This window comes from Mirounga leonina, unplaced genomic scaffold (genome assembly GCF_011800145.1).
Source record: "Mirounga leonina isolate KUSES-001 unplaced genomic scaffold, KU_Mleo_1.0 Mir_97, whole genome shotgun sequence".
NCBI classification, from domain to species: domain Eukaryota; kingdom Metazoa; phylum Chordata; class Mammalia; order Carnivora; family Phocidae; genus Mirounga; species Mirounga leonina.
In genome coordinates, this window is record NW_023270889.1 from 7,737,763 (window position 1) to 7,755,806 (window position 18,044).

The window sequence follows — 18,044 nt, forward strand, 5'->3', positions numbered from 1 at the left end:
AGGAGCAAACAATTTTATCCTGAAAAGATAGCCAATTGTTCCTAAATCTCTTCACTCCAGTGGACAGAGCTGAAGTGTTGCTCACAGAGGTGGTCTGAGAGTGAAGCCTGAAGCAGGCCACCACAAAGGCACAACTCGTCTGGACGTTCTGTTTTCTCCCAAAAGCTCATGTTCCTCCTCCCTGATATGTTTGCTTCAGTATAAAAATTATCATCACTGGGGCACCTGGGTGGCTCAGTCGGTTAAGCATCTACCTTCAGCTCAGGTCATGATCTCAGAGTCCTGGGCAAGAGCTCTGTGTCGAGCTCCTTGCTCAGCAGGGAGTCTGCTTCTCCCTCTCCCTTTACCCCTCCCCCCACTCGTGCTTTCTCTCTCTCTCAAATAAATAAATAAAAATCTTTTAAAAAAAATTATCATCCCTCCCCTTTACACCTTGAGTAAAACTGAAGCTCCAGGAAGATGTAGCGTATTTATCTTGTACATTTTCAAATTCCCAATACGTAGCAGTCAGAAGTATAGGTATGCACACCCACTCTATTTGCCTGTTTAATTGACTGTCTCATGCACTAGACACACACACACACACACAGAATACTGGTCACACTTTTATTTCATTTGCTCATTTGCCTATCTGAATGACTACTAGGCTGTGAACGCTTGAGGGCAGGAGTTCTTCATCCTTACCCAGTGCCTGACAGAGTGTCTGCTTAGGAGTATTCAATTAATACGTATAGAATAAATGAATACTTTCCTACAAATAGACCCAGTGGGAAATCTGTTCCTATATATATGTTATATATATATAAATATTAATGAACGGAAAGATATTTGGGATTTACTTAAAATATAAATAGGGAGTGGAAGGGGCAGTGGGAAGTATAGATGGAACAAGTGGATAAACAAATGATCACTCAAAATTCCACTCTGTAATATGGAAAGAAAACATATTCATTATGTTCCATCCTGCAAAGCAAAGCCAGGTGATACTACGGTGATCCTTACATAATGGTGGATGTCAAATGTCAGACTGGGAACAAGCAAATGTAGACTATTAATAATATAGCCATATGACTACATTTTGGTCTGATAGATTAAATATATCATGTTATGTTTTACTACTTTCAAAAACAGAGAACAATCTTGTTCAACTTTCTTTCTTTTTTTTTTTAAAAGAGGGTGGGGAGGGGCCGAGGGAGAGGGAATCCCAAGCAGACTCCATGCTCAGCATGGAGCCCACCACGGGGCTCGATCACACATCCCTGAAATCACAACCTGAGCCAAAACCAAGAGTTGGATGCCGAACTGACTGTGCCACCCAGGTGTCCCTTGTTCAACTTTATAGTTGTATATAAAGATTTAGGAGTTAAGAGGTATTTTAAATATGCAAACAGTTACATGATGGGGAAAAAAAGAATGTGCATATATTAATTCAAAGAGGAATACTGATTCAAAGTAATGCTGCTGGTTTTAGTGTTTCCTTATTGATAAATTCTATGACATGAGAAGTTTAAATTTGGGGCGCCTGGGTGGCTCAGTCGTTAAGCATCTGCCTTCGGCTCAGGTCATGATCCCGGGGTCCTGGGATTGAGCCCCGCATCAGGCTCCCTGCTCCGCAGGAAGCCTGCTTCTCCCTCTCCCACTCCCCCTGCTTGTGTTCCCTCTCTTGCTGTGTCTCTCTCTGTCAAATAAATAAAAAATCTTTAAAAAAAAAAAAAAAGAAGTTTAAATTTAACTTCCGATTTAAACATAAATTGGGGCACCTGGCTGGCTCGGTCGGTAGAGTGTGTGACTCTTGATCTCAAGGTTGTTAAGTTCGAGTCCTACCTTGGGTGTGAAGCTTATTACTTAAGAAGAAAATCTTAAAAAACAAACAAACAAACACAAATTTCTTAGGCAAATGACTGGCAGAATACAGGATAAAAATGCAATAAAAATAAGGTGGCTAGTAATCACTGTGACAATGTTGGCAAAAGGTTATATGAATTCTCCAGACTGTGTAGTAGTAGGCAAGCAATGTTATGTAAAGATCAAATTTCCTATATATATTCAGAATTATTTAGAAACAGCTATATACAAATTCTTGAGCTGAGACCTAATTGTCAGCTTACCTCTTCTGATCCTTCTTGAATGGAATAATATGTAAAATACCTCCCAAAATAAGCTCCCTCTGATTTGAAAACAGATCCATCTCCAGGATAAATCTCTATTGAGTTCACATTTTTATGGTTTAGTCTAAGGAAGAAAAATAATCATTAAATTTCTTTTTCTAGTTGAGAGTAAAACATAAATGAGAGCAATCAAACAAACAAACAAATTAGTAGGGGATTTTGCCTACCCAGCAAAATGGATAATTGCAAACTCTGCACCCAACCAGCTATACTAAATTTTTTGCAAAAAAATAAATAAAACACATAGAATTGGTTAACATACCTATTTCAAGAACTAAGCCTACGTTTTGGAAGTCAGGCATCTTATCATCCTGGTAGCTTCACTGCCAATCATGGTAGCTGGCATACACTAATCACCAAAGAAATGCCCACTGCAAAGAAGTTAAATATGACAACTCCAGAACCCGAAAATAGGATTATTCTTCAATAATGAAACTAGTAGAATCAATATCTGATGAATGAGATTAGCCATGTGTAAAAGGAACCATCTCTAAGAGAAGGTGATTGATCATATCTGAAGCAGCCAAGTACAATCAAGGTATTGGGTATATAACGTACAAAAACTTCAGCCAAGTCTACTTTTTAAAAAGAAATATATGAAGAATATATTGTCAGGAGGGAGTGGGCTTTCATGCACAAAAGGAGAGCCCAAAGAACAAAATTTTGCAGTGCTCTTCCAGCATTATTTATAGTAGTGAAACCATGAATCTAGCCAATATTAGTATTCTAGTCACCGGAGAGGTATACTTTGTGGTGGGGTAGGAATAATTCAATGGGATAGTGCAGACACAGAGGAGCCTCTAATCTTCTCTAATGCCATGCTCAACAGGCAACATTTTGATGTGACTAATTCAGACAGCTAGATCCCCTGATGCTTGGAAGAGGAATCCTAAATAACTGACATGAGTATTTCATTCACCAGGAAAACTAATCCTCACTGGCTCTGGAGTTGTCACAAAAATCCTGTGAATATGGTTAATGTGAATTAGTCACAAGACCCCTATGTACACTCATAAAACTAAGTTTTGGGACCTATAAAATTTAGGACCAAACAGAAGAATGATGGCCCTGGCCAAACTGTTGTTTGTGGGAGTCTGTCTGCAGGGCTAGTCCCCTCCCCTCTGACATCGCTGAAGAGCTCCCACTCCAACACAGGTGCCTTACCGGTAAGTTACACCTTTGTACCAAACCACTTTCACTAGCTCAGCATAGGAATATTCTTCATCAAACTGTCTTTGTGAAAGTGAATCACAAAAATTCCACCTGTGAAGGACAAAGTACAAGCTTGTAATTCTGGTCACTTAACATAATTACCTTTAGAAGTCAACAAAATAGTGCTACTGTAACAAGATGTATTTCTTACTTAACTTGCTAGAGCAAAGAAAAGCAAAAATTAACATAAAGGTATATGAAGGAAATTGAAAACTTATTTTTCCATGTATTTTTTTCAGTATTTTTAACAATCTCACTATTCAATCTCAGCACAATTACATAAATGAACAGTTTTACTAACATTTAAAATTTAGGATTCAAACAACAAATATTTTCTACACTATCTATGCCACACCCACTGGGGATATAACACCCAAAAAAGCAGACACAGTCACTGCCCTCAGTGAAGATTCTTATCAAGCAGGGATGTTAAACAGCAGACACAGAACACAAAGAAAGGAGAATTGCTGGATGCTGTGGGATTGGAGAAGAATCTAATCCTGTCTGGGAACTTTAGGACAACCACCCGAAGGAAGAAAACTTCCGCTGAGACCTGGAAATGCGCACAAGTTAGCGAGCTGAGAAAGATAAAGCAGTGCTCCTGGCCAAGGACAGAGCAGGTGAGGTGGGAAACAAAGCTTGGACAGGCATTCTAGAGATTGTAAAAAGGCCAAGAGTAGAAAAAGCAAGGGAAGCGTGGTGAGGATTACAGATGTTGAAGGGATCAGAAAATGGAAGGCCTAGTAGGCCATGTTTAAAGATAATGGACTTTAAGGTTAACAGCAAGTTATTGAAAACTATTCATCTGGAAGCCTAAATCTCTTTCAATGTGTATTTATAATACTGGAACTTCCAATTTTAACTAGATAATCATGACAAGCCTGAAAAATCACTCCCCTGTTTTGCTTTAAATAACAAATATATATTCAGAGACAACCTGGGATCAAAGCCCAATTCTACACGTGCTAGCTATGTGACTCTGCTCAGGTTATTTAACCTTCCTATTTCTCCAGGCTATCAGATGGGATAAAAAAAACAAGACCCATCGATATGCTGTCTACAAGAGACTCATTTTAGACCCAAAGACACCCCCAGATTGAAAGTGAAGGGGTGGAAAACCATTTACCATGCTAATGGACACCAAAAGAAAGCTGGGGTGGCAATCCTTATATCAGACAAATTAGATTTTAAACCGAAGACTGTAATAAGAGATGAGGAAGGACACTATAATCTACTTAAAGGGTCTATCCAACAAGAAGATCTAACAATTGTAAATCTATGCCCCTAACATGCGAGCAGCAAATTATATAAGGCAGTTAATAACAAAAGCAAAGAAACACATCGACAACAATACAATAATAGTGGGGGACTTTAATACCCCCCTCACTGAAATGGACAGATCATCTAAGCAAAAGATCAACAAGGAAATAAAGACTTTAAATGACACACTGGACCAAATGGACTTCACAGATATATTCAGAACATTCCATCCCAAAGCAACAGAATACACATTCTTCTCTAGTGCCCATGGAACATTCTCCAGAATAGATCACATCCTAGGTCACAAATCAGGTCTCAACCGGTACCAAAAGATTGGGATCATTCCCTGAATATTTTCAGACCACAATGCTTTGAAACTAGAACTCAATCACAAGAGGAAAGTCGGAAAGAACTCAAATACATGGAGGCTAAAGAGCATCCTACTAAAGAATGAATGGGTCAACCAGGAAATTAAAGAATTAAAAAAATTCATGGAAACCAATGAAAATGAAAACACAACTGTTCAAAATCTTCGGGATACAGCAAAGGCAGTCCTAAGAGGAAAGTATATAGCAATACAAGCCTTTCTCAAGAAACAAGAAAGGTCTCAAATACACAACCTAACCCTACACCTAAAGGAGCTGGAAAAAGAACAGCAAATAAAGCCTAAACCCAACAAGAGAAGAGAAATAATAAAGATCAGAGCAGAAATCAATGAAATAGAAACCAAAAGAACAGTAGAACAGATCAACGAAACTAGGAGCTGGTTCTTTGAAAGAATTAACAAGATTGATAAACCCCTGGCCAGACTTATCAAAAAGAAAAGAGAAATGACCCAAATAAACAAAATCACGAATGAAAGAGGAGAGATCACAACCAACACCAAAGAAATACAAATAATTACAAGAACATATTATGAGCAACTAGATGCCAGCAAATTAGATAATCTGGAAGAAATGGATGCATTCCTAGAGATGTATCAACTACCAAAACTGAACCAGGAAGAAATAGAAAACCTGAACAGACCAGGTGCCTGGGTGGCTCAGTTGGTTAAGCGACTGCCTTCGGCTCAGGTCATGATCCTGGAGTCCCTGGATCGAGTCCCGCATCGGGCTCCCTGCTCGGCAGGGAGCCTGCTTCTCCCTCTGACCCTCCCCCCTCTCATGTGCTCGCTCTCTCTCATTCTCTCTCTCTCAAATAAATAAAATCTTTAAAAAAAAAGAAAGAAAGAAAGAAAGAAAACCTGAACAGACCTATAACCACTACGGAAATTGAAGCAGTAATCAAAAATCTCCCAACAAACAAAAGCCCAGGGCCAGATGGCTTCCCAGGGGAATTCTACCAAACATTTAAAGAAGAATTAATACCTATCCTTCTGAAACTGTTCCAAAAAATAGAAATGGAAGGAAAACTTCCAAACTCGTTTTATGAGGCCACCATTACCTTGATCCCCAAACCAGACAAAGACTCCATCAGAAAGGAGAATTACAGGGGCACCTGGGTGGCTCAGTCGTTAAGCGTCTGCCTTCGGCTCAGGTCATGATCCCAGGGTCCTGGGAACGAGCCCCGCATTGGGCTCCCTGCTTGGTGGGAAGCCTGCTTCTCCCTCTCCCACTGCCCCTGCTTGCGTTCCTGCTTTCCCCATCTCTCTCTCTCTCTGTCAAATAAATAAATAAACTCTTTAAAAACAGAAAAAAAGGAGAATTACAGACCAATATCCTTGATGAACATGGATGCAAAAATTCTCACCAAAATACTAGCCAGTAGGATCCAACAGAACATTAAAAGGATTATTCACCACGACCAAGTGGGATTTATCCCTGGGCTGCAAGGTTGTTTCAAAATCCGCAAATCAATCAACGTGATACAATACATTAACAAAAGAAAGAACAAGAACCATATGATCCTCTCAATAGAGGCAGAAAAAGCATTTGACAAAGTACAGCATTCTTTCTTGATCAAAACTCTTCAGAGTATAGGGATAAAGAGTACATACCTCAATATCATAAAAGCCATCTATGAAAAACCCAAGCGAATATCATTCTCAATGGGGAAAAACTGAGAGCTTTCCCCCTAAGGTCAGGAACACGGCAGGGATATCCACTTTCACCACTGCTATTCAACATAGTATTAGAAGTCCTACCCACAGCAATCAGACAACAAAAAGAAATAAAAGGCATCCGAATTGGCAAAGAAGAAGTCAAACTCTCACTCTTTGCAGATGATATGATACTTTATGTGGAAAACCCAAAAGACTCCACCCCAAAACTGCTAGAACTCATACAGGAATTCAGTAAAGTGGCAGGATATAAAATCAATGCACAGAAATGAGTGGCATTCCTATACACCAACAACAAGACAGAAGAAAGAGAAATTAAGGAGTCGATCCCATTTACAATTGCACCCAAAACCATAAGATACCTAGGAATAAATCTAACCAAAGAGGCAAAGAATCTGTACTCAGAAAACTATAAAATATTCATGAAAGAAATTGAGGAAGACACAAAGAAATGGAAAAACATTCCATGCTAATGGATTGGAAGAACAAATATTGTGAAGATGTCAATGCTACCTAGAGCAATCTACACTTTCAATGCAATCCCCATCAAAATACCATCCACTTTTTTCAAAGAAATGGAACAAATAATCCTAAAATTTGTATGGTACCAGCAAAGACCCTGAATAGCCAGAGGAATGTTGAAAAAGAAAAGCAAAGCTGGCAGCATCACAATTCCGGACTTCAAGCTCTATTACAAAGCTGCCATCATCAAGAGAGTATGGTACTGGATGGGTTAGCCTGGTGATGGGTATTAAAGAGGGCACGTTCTGCATGGAGCACTGGGTGTTATATGCAAATAATGCATCATGGAACACTACATCAAAACTACACTACATCAAAAACTAATGATGTAATGTATGGTGATTAACATAACATAATAAAAAAAAATTCATAACCTTCCTGTGTCTCAAGTTCCTCTGTAAAATGGGTTGATAACCATACTTACCTCATACAATTTCTATGATAATCCAATAGATGAAGTACCGAGGTGCCTGGCACGTAAGCACTTTGTGTCAGCTATTACCATCACTACTGTACTACTTACAGAGGTTATTCACCTCTTTGTCGAGGGAAAAGGTTTATATCTGGCCTCCAGAAACCTCTCCACGTTTACCACTTGTTTCAAAAATGTTCAATGTGTATACACATGGGTGTATACAGCTAACCAAAGATAGGTGTGGCCTCTGAGACTAGGTATGAAAGAACCCAGGATCATAAATCAGTCAGATCCATGCTCCAGCAACCAATGGGAGGACTCCACACAGATGCAGTTGATGTTTCTCTGTGCTCCCCACCACAGCCCTGTGCCAACACTTACCACACTTTAATCATCTTTTCAGTGACAGTGACCTTCACAGAGTCCAAGCTCCTAGAAAGCAAGGACTGTGTCTTGGTCATCTCTATAGTCTCTGTGCTTTAGAAAGTATGTAGTGTACAGTCAGCCTTCCATAAACACTCAATGCATGAGTACAGAGTAAGGAACATAAGCAACACATGGGCTAGGGGAATGATTTACTATTGGTTATTAGCAAAATTTTGGATCACTGAACTTTCCTTAAGAATGGTAGCAGATGACTGAGAAAGAAAAATTATCTTTAGTTAAGGACTGGCTCTGACAAGAGCTTGATGACAAAGAAGCCATTCTTCCATTACCTGTGCAGGTGGGGGACAGGACAGCTGAGTAACAGGGCCCTGGGAAGAGCAGAAACCTCTTTTCCTCTTTCCTCTGAAATCTCAGAAGTTAACGTTCTACTCCGGGTGATGTCTGCATCACTTCTTGACATACTGCTGATTTTATTATGAAAATGAAGTGCTAAAGACAAAGGATATTTCCATTCCTCTGGACAGGAGGCCACAGGCCAGCGCTGCTTCACCCATGTGTATACACACGTGTGTCGTGTACCAGGCGGGGGTGGCTCCTCCCTCCCTTCAGCTCCATCTACACAGCTCTTCTTCTCTAAAGGTTCCTTGGATTTCGTGAGCTGACAATAAAGGTCATTTTCTTTATTCTTCAGTCTCTGTCTTGATAAACTTCCATATGTACAGATTTTGCCTGCTTTCTCAACTAGTTTGTCCTTTCTGGCTTGATTCTTCTTTTCTGACAATACTAAAGACGAGTCTGGCTTCTGGCTTACTTTACACAAAAAATGTACTATAAATTCATGCTGCGATCTGGGAAGGCAAAGGTATGCGTGCCCATCCAACGATGCTATCTTCACGCTGCCCCTCTGCGTACATACCACACCATCAGCAGTGTCAGGACTGGGCCATCTCACTTCTGAGAAGTCAATGAAGATACGCTGAGTGGAGGGGAGAAAGAGAGATGGGGAGCATTTTGTCAGCAGTCCAATGTTTCCATACATTTGATGCTTATATATTGTGTAAGAAAGCTCTTGAAGTTGGGTTTGTGTTTTACTACCTAGAAAGAATGAAAAATGGCGAGCCAGGTGTTGGCCTATATGTATTTTTCCACAGAATATTTGATATTGTTAAGATTATTCCTCTTAGAGAGATGTAAAACACACACACACACACACAGAGATAAAAAATGAAAGAGAAGAAAAAGAGATAGATTTTCAGCCCTTCCCAAAAGTCTACCCTGAAAAAGAATATTAATGAGGGAAGATCAGCACTACAATGTACAAACACCACCACAATGTACTATATTAAAAGCAATCACAACTTAAATGGTATGGAACTAGTATAAAAATCATTGCCAGAGCAACTCAGATAACAAGGAAACAGAATCAACCATATCTTAAGATGTTACATGTGATTACATAAACTTTTCAAAACAAGGAGGGAAGGGGAGAATGACTTAATAAATGGTACTGGAATTACTGAATAGCATGTGGGAAACGCTATCTCAAAGGGTTATCCAATAGACTAAATAACATGTATAAAGTACTTATCCTAGGTAGCACCTGGCACACCATACCCTAAAATAAATTCCAGGTAGCTTAAAGGGCAACATTTTTTAAAAACTGAATTACTAGGGGCGCCTGGGTGGCTCAGTCAGTTGAGCGTCAGGCTCTTGGTTTCAGCTCAGGTCATCATCTCACTTGTCGTGAGATCGAGCCCTGTGTCATCGAACTGTGTCGGGCTCTGCGTTCAGCGGGGAGTCACCTTGGGGGTTCTTGCCCTCTGACCCTCCCCCACTTGCACGCACCCTCTCTCCCTCTCTCTCTCAAATAAATAAATAAATAAATCTAAAAAAAAAAAATTACTCAAAGGTAAACTGATCCTGACCAATAGCAAACAGACTCGTAACAGGTGCCAGTGCCTACTACATCTCCTCATATAAGATAAAAACAGTAGGTGTCACCTAACAGTCTTTTTTTTTTTTAACCCATAATTTTTTTTTATTATTATGTTATGTTAATCACCATACATGACATCATTAGTTTCTTTTTTTTTTTTTTTTTTTTAAATATTTTATTTATTTATTTGAGAGAGCGAGAATGAGAGAGAGTACATGAGATGGGGAAGGGTCAGAGGGAGAAGCAGGCTCCTCGCTGAGCAGGGAGCCCGATGCGGGACTCGATCCCGGGACTCCAGGATCATGACCTGAGCCGAAGGCAGTTGCTTAACCAACTGAGCCACCCAGGCGCCCGACATCATTAGTTTCTGATGTAGGGTTCCATGATTCATTGTTTGCGTATAACACCCAGTGCTCCATTCAACACATGTCCTCCTTAATACCCATCACCGGGCTGACCCATCCCCCCACACCCCTCCCCTCTAGAACCCTGTTTGTTTTTCACGTAAGAGTCTTTTAATCAATTAATCTTGGCAACAGTTAAACACTTCAGCTTCCATTTATATAAAACCTTAAATTTACAAAAGCTAGTGTCAAGAAAGCCTCTTAAACTTATAGTGCTATTTATGTGTACAGATGTTAGTACAGTATTCACTGATGGCAAAGCTGGCTTGTAAGGATGGTCAGTTAAGATGGTTCTCTCTTCGGGGCACCTGGGTGGCTCAGTCGGTTAAGTGTCTGCCTTCAGCTCAGGTCACGGTCCCAGGGTCCTGGGATGGAGCCCTGCACTGAGCCCCTGCACTGAGAAGTCTGCTTCTCCCTCTTCCTCTGCCTCTCCCCTCACTCAGGCTCTCTCTCTCTCAAATAAATGAATGAATCTTAAAAAAAAAAAAAGTTCTCTCTTCCAGAGTTAGATTATCTAATAATCCTACTACAGCATCAGCAGCAAATACTCTTATAGACTAAGTTACAGCTTACAATTTTTCTTGGCTCCTTTGCCATCATGACAGTAGTGGAAAATGATTAAAAGACATGGCCTTCAGAGTCAGATAAACTTGGTTCAAATCCTGACTGCCTTTTAGAAAATGTCCACGAACAGATTAGGTAAACCCTCTGAGATTTAGTGCCCTCACCTGTAAAAATATACCTGAATATACCTGTTTTGACTGGCTGGACATCCACTTTGATTATCAGGAACCCATGCCATACTGACTGGTGTTATTAAATATTTTTAATATCATTCCTAATTCTTGGCACAAAGTAAATCCTAATAAATGATAGCTATATTATTATTCATAAAACTTCAAAATAGAATATAAGCAAAAAAATAAAATGTGCGTATCTATAAGTAATTAAACATCTCTATTGAACAGTAACTGCACATAAACTACTGAACTATGTACCTTCAGGGTCTCATCAATATTTAACATACCAGAACACCCTAGTCTGGTGAAAAATATAAGCCTATGCATTCTACAGCAACATGTGTATTCCCAAGTCTCATAAAGAAAAAGATTAAATATGAAACTACCTGTTTCTAATTACTTGCCCTCAAATATTACTTATAAAAAAATCTTTGAAAAATTACCTTTTTTCTTTCAGAAGGTATGATGGTTTCAGATAAAAAAGGGCAAACAGCAAAAGAATTTCGAAAATCTAGGGCTCGCTGTAGTTGCTCCTACAAAAAGAAATACATAATGTAACCTTAAAAAATGTAAAATACTTTGAAAATCAATTTAGAGTGACAGTAATCTGGAATACTGATTACTTTCCATATTCTGACTACCTCAACAATATTTTGGCATCAGAAAGAGTTGTTTCTGTGTCATCTTTACTTACTCGGTAAGTGCTAATAACGAAGTGTGTCCTTTGACGAATTCTTTCTGGTTGTTCTAAAGGATGTGCTGAAACAGGAGGTGCCTTTTCAAATAAAAATTCAGAGCCACATGGAGAAAGCTGCAGTCTGGAACCATCAACATATTGCACTTGCACTGAATCGTCTTCATAAAGTACCATTCGCACTTCCGCTGCCATTCCTAGGACTATGGATAAAATGTCCTTCCAGGGTGAAGACTGAAGGAAATAGGAAATAGGGTAGCACAAATAGTTCCTTTAATGTACAAAAGTTCTATAATAGAAAATGGATGCATTTTCTAAGAACATAAGCAAAATGTATTTCCCTTGTATTTTTGTTGGAGGAAAAGGGATTATTGGGGCACCTGGGTGGCTCAGTCGGTGAAGCGTCTGACTCTTGGTTTTGGCTCAGGTTGTTATCTCAGGGTTGTGAGATCGAGCCCCACATTGGGCTCCGCACTCAGCCCAGAGCCTGCTTGAGATTCTTCCCCCCTCTCTTTCCCTCCCCCTCTGCTCCTTTCCCCATGCTCTCTCTCTCTAAAATAAAAAAAAATTTCGGTTGCCTGGGTGGCTCAGTCGTTAAGCGTCTGCCTTCGGCTCAGGTCATGATCCCTGGGTCCTGGGATCGAGCCCCACATCGGGCTCCCTGCTCAGCAGGAAGCCTGCTTCTCCCTCTCCCACTCCCCCTGCTTGTGTTCCTGCTCCCGCTATCTCTCTCTCTGTCAAATAAATAAATAAAAAATCTTAAAAAAAAAGTTAATTAAAAAAAATTTTTAAGAAGCAAAATAAATAAATTTTAAGAAGTGATTATTTTACTACATACTTTTAAATTATCTGACATTAACAACCTGAACAGAATGCCTTGATTAACCCCGAGGGCTTTACTCCAATGTGGGAAGATAACCTAAAGGGATAAGAAAGCTCATCAAGTTATAACTGCCTTTATACTTTCAATAGCTTTAGTTCTCCTGAAGTTTAATTTCTGTAAATTATATGCTCAGCAAGTCAATTCATATAATAAGCAAATTCCATCTTTGTGATAAGAATACAGCAAATCATTTGTAATATATGCAAAAGGCAGGCCAAAAGTAACTAGTAGGCCTAAGAAAAAGAACACTGAAAAAGAAATCCCAATACCTGGATTTTTGTTCCTAGTCTGACATTAAGGAAGTAGTTCCATGTCACTCCTGAATAAGCTAAGTAATCTTCTAGTGTCTTAGACTCACTCTTATTTCACTGAATTCAATTTCCTCTTCCCTACCTCTAAAATGACTGTCATCGCCTACGCTTTCCATAAAGGGTTGACTGATGGGCAATTAGAGGGTTGGGTTCCATTCATACTCCACCATATACTAGCTAAATGCTTCAGGCTGTTTGTTTCCTTATTTGTAAAATGGGGCATAGTAACAAGACTGTTGCGAGGATTGAACCAGACAACACATATGCCAGTGCCAGAATTGCAATGTCGCTTTGTAGGCGCCCAATCTTTTTTTTTTAAGATTTTATTTATTTGTCAGAGAGAGAGAGAGCACAAGCAGGGGGAGCGGCAGGCAGAGGGAGAAGGAGGCGGGGGAGAAGCAGGCTCCCTGCCGAGCAAGGAGCCTGATGCAGGACTCGATCCCAGGACACTGGGATCATGAACTGAGCCGAAGGCAGACACTTTACTGACTGAGCCACCCAGGCGTCCCATGAACCACCCAGGCGTCCTGGAGCTCAGTAAATTTTATGATTCCTTTCTAACACCGTCGCCATCCTCTCTGACACTTACCCATCTCCCTCTAGAACATCATCCTTTTTTGTTTTAATATTTATTCATTTAAGAGAGGGAGAGAGGGTGGGGGAGGGGCAGAGGGAGAGAATCTTCAAGAAGACTCCCCGCTGCGCGTGGAACCCAATGCAGGGCTCCATCTTACCACCCTAAGATCACGACCTGAGCTGAAACCAAGAGTTGGAAGCTTTACCAACTGAGCCATCCAGGTGCCCCGAGGACATCATCCTTTTTAAGACTTTCCTTTCTAAACACTAGCCCATCCTCTTCTAGGGCATTATCTCCTACTACTCAGGTGGTCAACTTTCACCTGACAGAAAAAAGTAACTTTCCTCAGTTTACTCTTTTTTTTTTTTAAAGATTTTATTTATTCATTTGAGACACAGAGATACAGAGAGAGAGAGAAAGCATGAGCAGGGAGAGAGGCAGAGGGAGAAGGAGAAGCAGGCTCCTCGCCGAGCCAGGAGCCCAATGCGGGGCTCGATCCCAGGACCCTGGGATCATGACCTGAGCTGAAGGCAGATGCTTAACCATCTGAGCCACCCAGGCGCCCCTCCTCAGTTTACTCTTTTTGCCTACCAAAAAACTTCTCCAGTATAATATCCACTCATTGGGGCGCCTGGGTGGCTCAGTTGGTTAAGCGACTGCCTTCAGCTCAGGTCATGATCCCAGGGTCCTGGGATCGAGTCCCGCATCGGGCTCCCTGCTCTGCAGGGAGCCTGCTTCTCCGTCTCCCATTCCCCCTGCTTGTGTTCCCTCTCTCGCTGTGTCTCTCTCTGTCAAATAAATAAATAAAATCTTTAAAAAAAAAAAAAAAAAAAAAAATATCCACTCATTGTCCACTTTCTCTCCCATCCGTCTTCAGTCCATTGCAATCCAGCCTTTCTCCACCTTTCTACTGAAATTGTTTCACAACGGTCACCAATGTCTTCCCACACACAGTAACTTCAGTCTTCATCCTACTAAACTGCTCACTCTGTGATAGTGCTGTCCACCTTCCCCTGCACCAAACTCTCTTTTCCTCTGCCTTTTATTTTTTTAAAAAAGGAGGGAGTGCCATGGTTTCTCCCACTACATCTACCTCTATTTTTATTTTAATTTTTTAAATTTTAAGTGGACTCCACACCCAACGTGGGGCTTGAACTCATGATCCTGAGATTAGGAGTCACATGCTCTACTGACTAAGCCAAACAGGGACCCCTACCTCTGTTTTTAGTTTAATCATTCCTTTCACCATTCTCTTAAATCAAGGATTTAAGACCTGACCTTAGTCCCATATCATCTCTTACTATAACCACTCATGTTGCTTTTATGCCCACCCTCTCTTTTTAAAAAAAATCTTACGCCCTTACAATGTATGTAATCAGCTACATATGACTGGCCTATAATCCTCTGTAAAATATGTCAGAATATAAGTACACGTTAAGCCATATGGTCTCTCCTGAGCAGATTCACACAATTTTATTAATTCCCCTCTCTAGAAAACTTCCAAATCCACCTGACCTCTCCCCAGAACTTTAAGCTGCCTGCTAGACCTCTCTTCATGTCCTTGTCCCACAGATAAATCAAACTCAATTAACATAACTAAAATGGAACATTGTCACTCCCACCAAAGCAGACTTCTGTAACATCTCCTCATTTCACTTTCACTCTTACCTCCCTCAAGTCCAGTCTACACACAGTAGCCAGAGGGATCTTTTAAAATAAAAATGAGATCTATCACATCCTGGCTCACAATCTACCATTTTGCACTTAAATAAAATTCCAAACCAAGACCTATAACAGCCACACAATCTGGCCTCATCTTCCCCTCCAAATGTCATCTTCTATCTCTCTTCTCTTGTTCAGGACACTTTAGCTACAGTGGCTTTTTTTTTTTTTTAAAGATTTTATTTATTTATTTGAGAGAGAGAGAATGAGAGACAGAGAGCATGAGAGGGAGGAGGGTCAGAGGGAGAAGCAGACTCCCTGCCGAGCAGGGAGCCCGATGCGGGACTCGATCCCGGGACTCCAGGATCATGATCTGAGCCGAAGGCAGTCGCTTAACCAACTGAGCCACCCAGGCGCCCCTACAGTGGCCTTTTTAATGTTTTTAAAACAAGCTGTTTCCTATCTCAGACCCTTTGCACTGTTCTTTCTGCCTAGCATGTCCTTTCCCTGGCTTATCACATGGCTGGCTCTTTGTCTTTTAAGCTTAAATATCACTTCCTCAAAGGCCTGACTTGTTCAACTCAATTAAAGTTGTTCCCAACCACCTCCCAATCACTTTTTTTTTTTTTTGTCAGAGAGAGAGGGGTCGGGGGAGAGAGCGCACAAGCAGGAGGAGTGGGAGAGGGAGAAGCAGGTTTCCCATGGAGCAGGGAGCCGGATGCGGGACTTGATCCAAGGACCCTGGGATCATGACCTGAGCGGAAGGCAGACGTTTAACCGACTGAGCCACCCAGGCGTCCCTCCCAATCACTTTTTATCCATTTCATCTTTTTTACTCATAGGATCTATCACTATCAAAACTGATTCTATTCCTTTCCCTGCTTTTTATCTTTTTCCACTGGGATATAAACTCAATCAGACCAGAGACCTCATCTGTCTTATTCACAGTAGTATCCCTGGCATTTAAAACAATACTTAGCAAATAATAAGGGTGCAATAGATATTTAGTTAATGATGAAAGAATGAGTAAGTGAATTTCAAAATTCCTGCTCCTCCTGAATTTGCAATGTGAGTTAATGGCATCTCAATATTAGCAATATTTGACTTTTCACTTTGTTTCTCTCTACTCCCCTGTAACATGTCTTGTTGACTTGGTAGGTTTCTTTTATGAACCTGGCTCCTTTTCCATTTCAGTCCAGCAACTCACTCCTCCATTTCTGCCACTATCTAGGACCTTCTTCAGTTTCTTCCCTCTCCATTTCCAGTATTGCTGTTATAGGTAACTTTCCACAATCCGGACAATACCAACCACTTTACATCACTTGTTTACGTGCTTGTTCATGTCACAAGCAATAAATATCATAGCAATAAATGTATTTATACTGCATACACACACACATATACATATAAATCTCAGATATCTACTTGCTATTTCAGGAAAAAAAAAAACAGGTCGGAAAACTTGTATTTTCTGATTGCCAATTAGGAAAATGTCTCTATGTTTGGCCAAGTTTTTAATTAAAAAAAAAAAGTGGGGAGCCTGGGTGGCCCAGTTGGTTAAGTAACTGCCTTCGGCTCGGGTCACGATCCCGGGGTCCTGGGATTGAGCCCCGCGTCGGGCTCCCTGCTCAGCGGGGAGCCTGCTTCTCCCTCTGCCTGCCACTCCCCCTGCCTGTGCTCTCTCTCTCTGTCAAATAAATAAAATCTTTTAAAAAAAAATTTTAAAAAGGTTACAGAGATATAATCATTTATTTAAATAACAAGCAGACACAAGAAACAGTGGAGTATCTAAAGTTCCCGGCATATTACTAAAAAAACATAATCCGGCTCCAACCTACATTTCAGCCTCATCTCTACTGTCTTATTCCTGTTTGTTTTCACCACCCAGTACATTACGTCAGAGTGTTTAACGATCAAAAGCCACAAGTCTGTACTTGACATCAATGGGACCTCATTCTTCCAAATGGCAGTATCTAGTTACAGAAAAAGCCTCACCAAAACAATAACCAACGTCTGGGACTCACACGGCAGTTCTGAGATGAAAATTCCTGGAAATGAGGCCAAAGGCCCCTTTAATTTGCCAAAATGCTTGAAGCCTGCCCACGACCGCTTCTCCAGGGGTATTTCTTGAATTTGACAAATTACCAACGGTGATGTTTCTTGATGAGAGAAAACAATCACAGCCGCAGAGGAATAAGGTCACAGAGAGAGTGCTCTGGACGAGACGTCCGTCGTGTCAGGGTAGCGGGAAAAGGGCGGCAGCGCCAACTATGAACCCGCAAAGAAAACACAGGAAATCAACAGCAGTTCAAATCTTCCCGCAACCGGGGGAAGCGTCTTTCCTCTCCGGAAAAAGACCGGAAGTCCCGCCCAGTCCGCGCCCTCCGCTCCGGGGGCCAATCTCCGTCGCGCTCCTAGAGAAGGGCGGGACCGGAAGTAAGGGAGGCGGGCTTTCCCTGTCCTGAATGCGGTTGCTTCCTTCTTGATCTTTATTTGATATTCAGGTTGGGACCGGTCGGACCTAGCTGTGATTCGTCCTTGTCAGGCAGTTCAGCCAAGAGCTGTTAGTGGAGTAATGCATGTTTAAATAATCTAAACAACAATTATACCTTAATAAAGCTGTAAAAAAAAACAAACAAAAACTTGGACAAAGATAGAGACCTCTTCTTTTCCTAATTTGGTATCAACTGTGTATCTGCACTTTTTTTCTAAAATAGCAAGTAGCGTGGCTGCTAAATTTATTGTAAGTATTTATGGGGAACTTACTATGTGCTGGGCACCCTGGGGATAAAGCAGGGAATGAGACCCAGGGTC

At 40.9% G+C, this 18,044-nt stretch overlaps 1 protein-coding gene across 1 annotated transcript in view; it reads right to left on the bottom strand.

Moving 5' to 3' along the window:
- The window catches only part of LOC118006516 (uncharacterized protein C5orf34-like), a 37,475-nt gene extending 19,959 nt beyond the window's left edge, over positions 1–17,516 (bottom strand). Inside the window, exons 1-6 of the mRNA XM_034999198.1 lie at positions 17,226–17,516; positions 11,798–12,031; positions 11,547–11,636; positions 8,353–8,999; positions 3,333–3,431; positions 2,109–2,232 (exon numbers count right to left, since the gene is read on the bottom strand). Coding sequence (XP_034855089.1) covers positions 2,109–2,232; positions 3,333–3,431; positions 8,353–8,999; positions 11,547–11,636; positions 11,798–11,992 — 1,155 coding nt within the window. The 5' untranslated portion in view covers positions 11,993–12,031; positions 17,226–17,516. The remainder of the gene's footprint in view (positions 1–2,108; positions 2,233–3,332; positions 3,432–8,352; positions 9,000–11,546; positions 11,637–11,797; positions 12,032–17,225) is intronic.
- Positions 17,517–18,044: the final 528 nt, after the last annotated feature.